The 875-nt window shown below is 22.7% G+C and overlaps 1 protein-coding gene across 1 annotated transcript in view; it reads right to left on the reverse strand.

The window, feature by feature from the left end:
* Positions 1-364: 364 nt before the first annotated feature.
* LOC103309459 overlaps positions 365-875 on the reverse strand; it is a 1851-nt gene continuing 1340 nt past the window's right edge. Inside the window, exons 4-5 of the mRNA XM_008184930.1 lie at positions 658-759; positions 365-543 (exon numbers count right to left, since the gene is read on the reverse strand). Of these exons, the coding sequence (XP_008183152.1) occupies positions 365-543; positions 658-759 (281 nt within the window). The remainder of the gene's footprint in view (positions 544-657; positions 760-875) is intronic.

Here is an 875-nt window from a genome sequence, read left to right on the forward strand (position 1 = left end):
CACAAATCTATACAAAACAATTACAGAATAGTATAAATTATAATGAGATAAACTTTACTCTTTCTATATAGCAAACTAAGAGATGGGTTCCCTGATTTTTTTATTTTTGATGTTAATTCATATAATTTTAAAATCAAATACTATATTATATATAAAGATAATACAATTTCGTTACCATGGGATTATTATTTTTATTTATGTACATTAAATTTAAAAAAAATTAGTCAATATTTTTTGTAGATACACACAGAAACCAATTTTGTTTTATAATTACCTAATATTATAATAAAAATATCCTGTTACATTTCAAATAAAAATACAATAACATAAATAATAATATATTATTTAAAACTATCTTAATATTTTAATAGGTCATAGCTTTTGTTAAAACAGAAGACCTCGTGGCAATGTTGTCAATGATCTTGTCAGTATCAGTTTTTATATTAGATTCACAGGAAATAATCATTAAATCTTCAAGACGATCTTGGATCATGGTAGAACGAAGTCTTGTCTTAATTAATTTAAGTTTTGAAAAAGTTCTTTCTGGTGATGCACTGGAAATTGGTAATGTAACACCAATTTTAAGAACACAAAATAAATTTGAAAAAATGTTTAGTAACCCTTTATTAATAAATATTTGATATGTTTTCAAAATACTTTGAGATTCATTAATAGATTCATTTTCAACAACAGAGTAATTTGAACTACTTGAATCTGACTCGTCTGATAATGCATTTAAAACTATAGATACATTTTTATCTAAAGATATCAAATTAATATTTGATTTTATAAGTTGTTCATATTCTCGCACAATATCTTCTTTATTAAGTATTTTGTTATAATTATGACGGATAGATGAAAATCAAAGTCAGTTC

This window comes from Acyrthosiphon pisum, chromosome X, assembly GCF_005508785.2.
Source record: "Acyrthosiphon pisum isolate AL4f chromosome X, pea_aphid_22Mar2018_4r6ur, whole genome shotgun sequence".
Lineage (NCBI taxonomy): Eukaryota > Metazoa > Arthropoda > Insecta > Hemiptera > Aphididae > Acyrthosiphon > Acyrthosiphon pisum.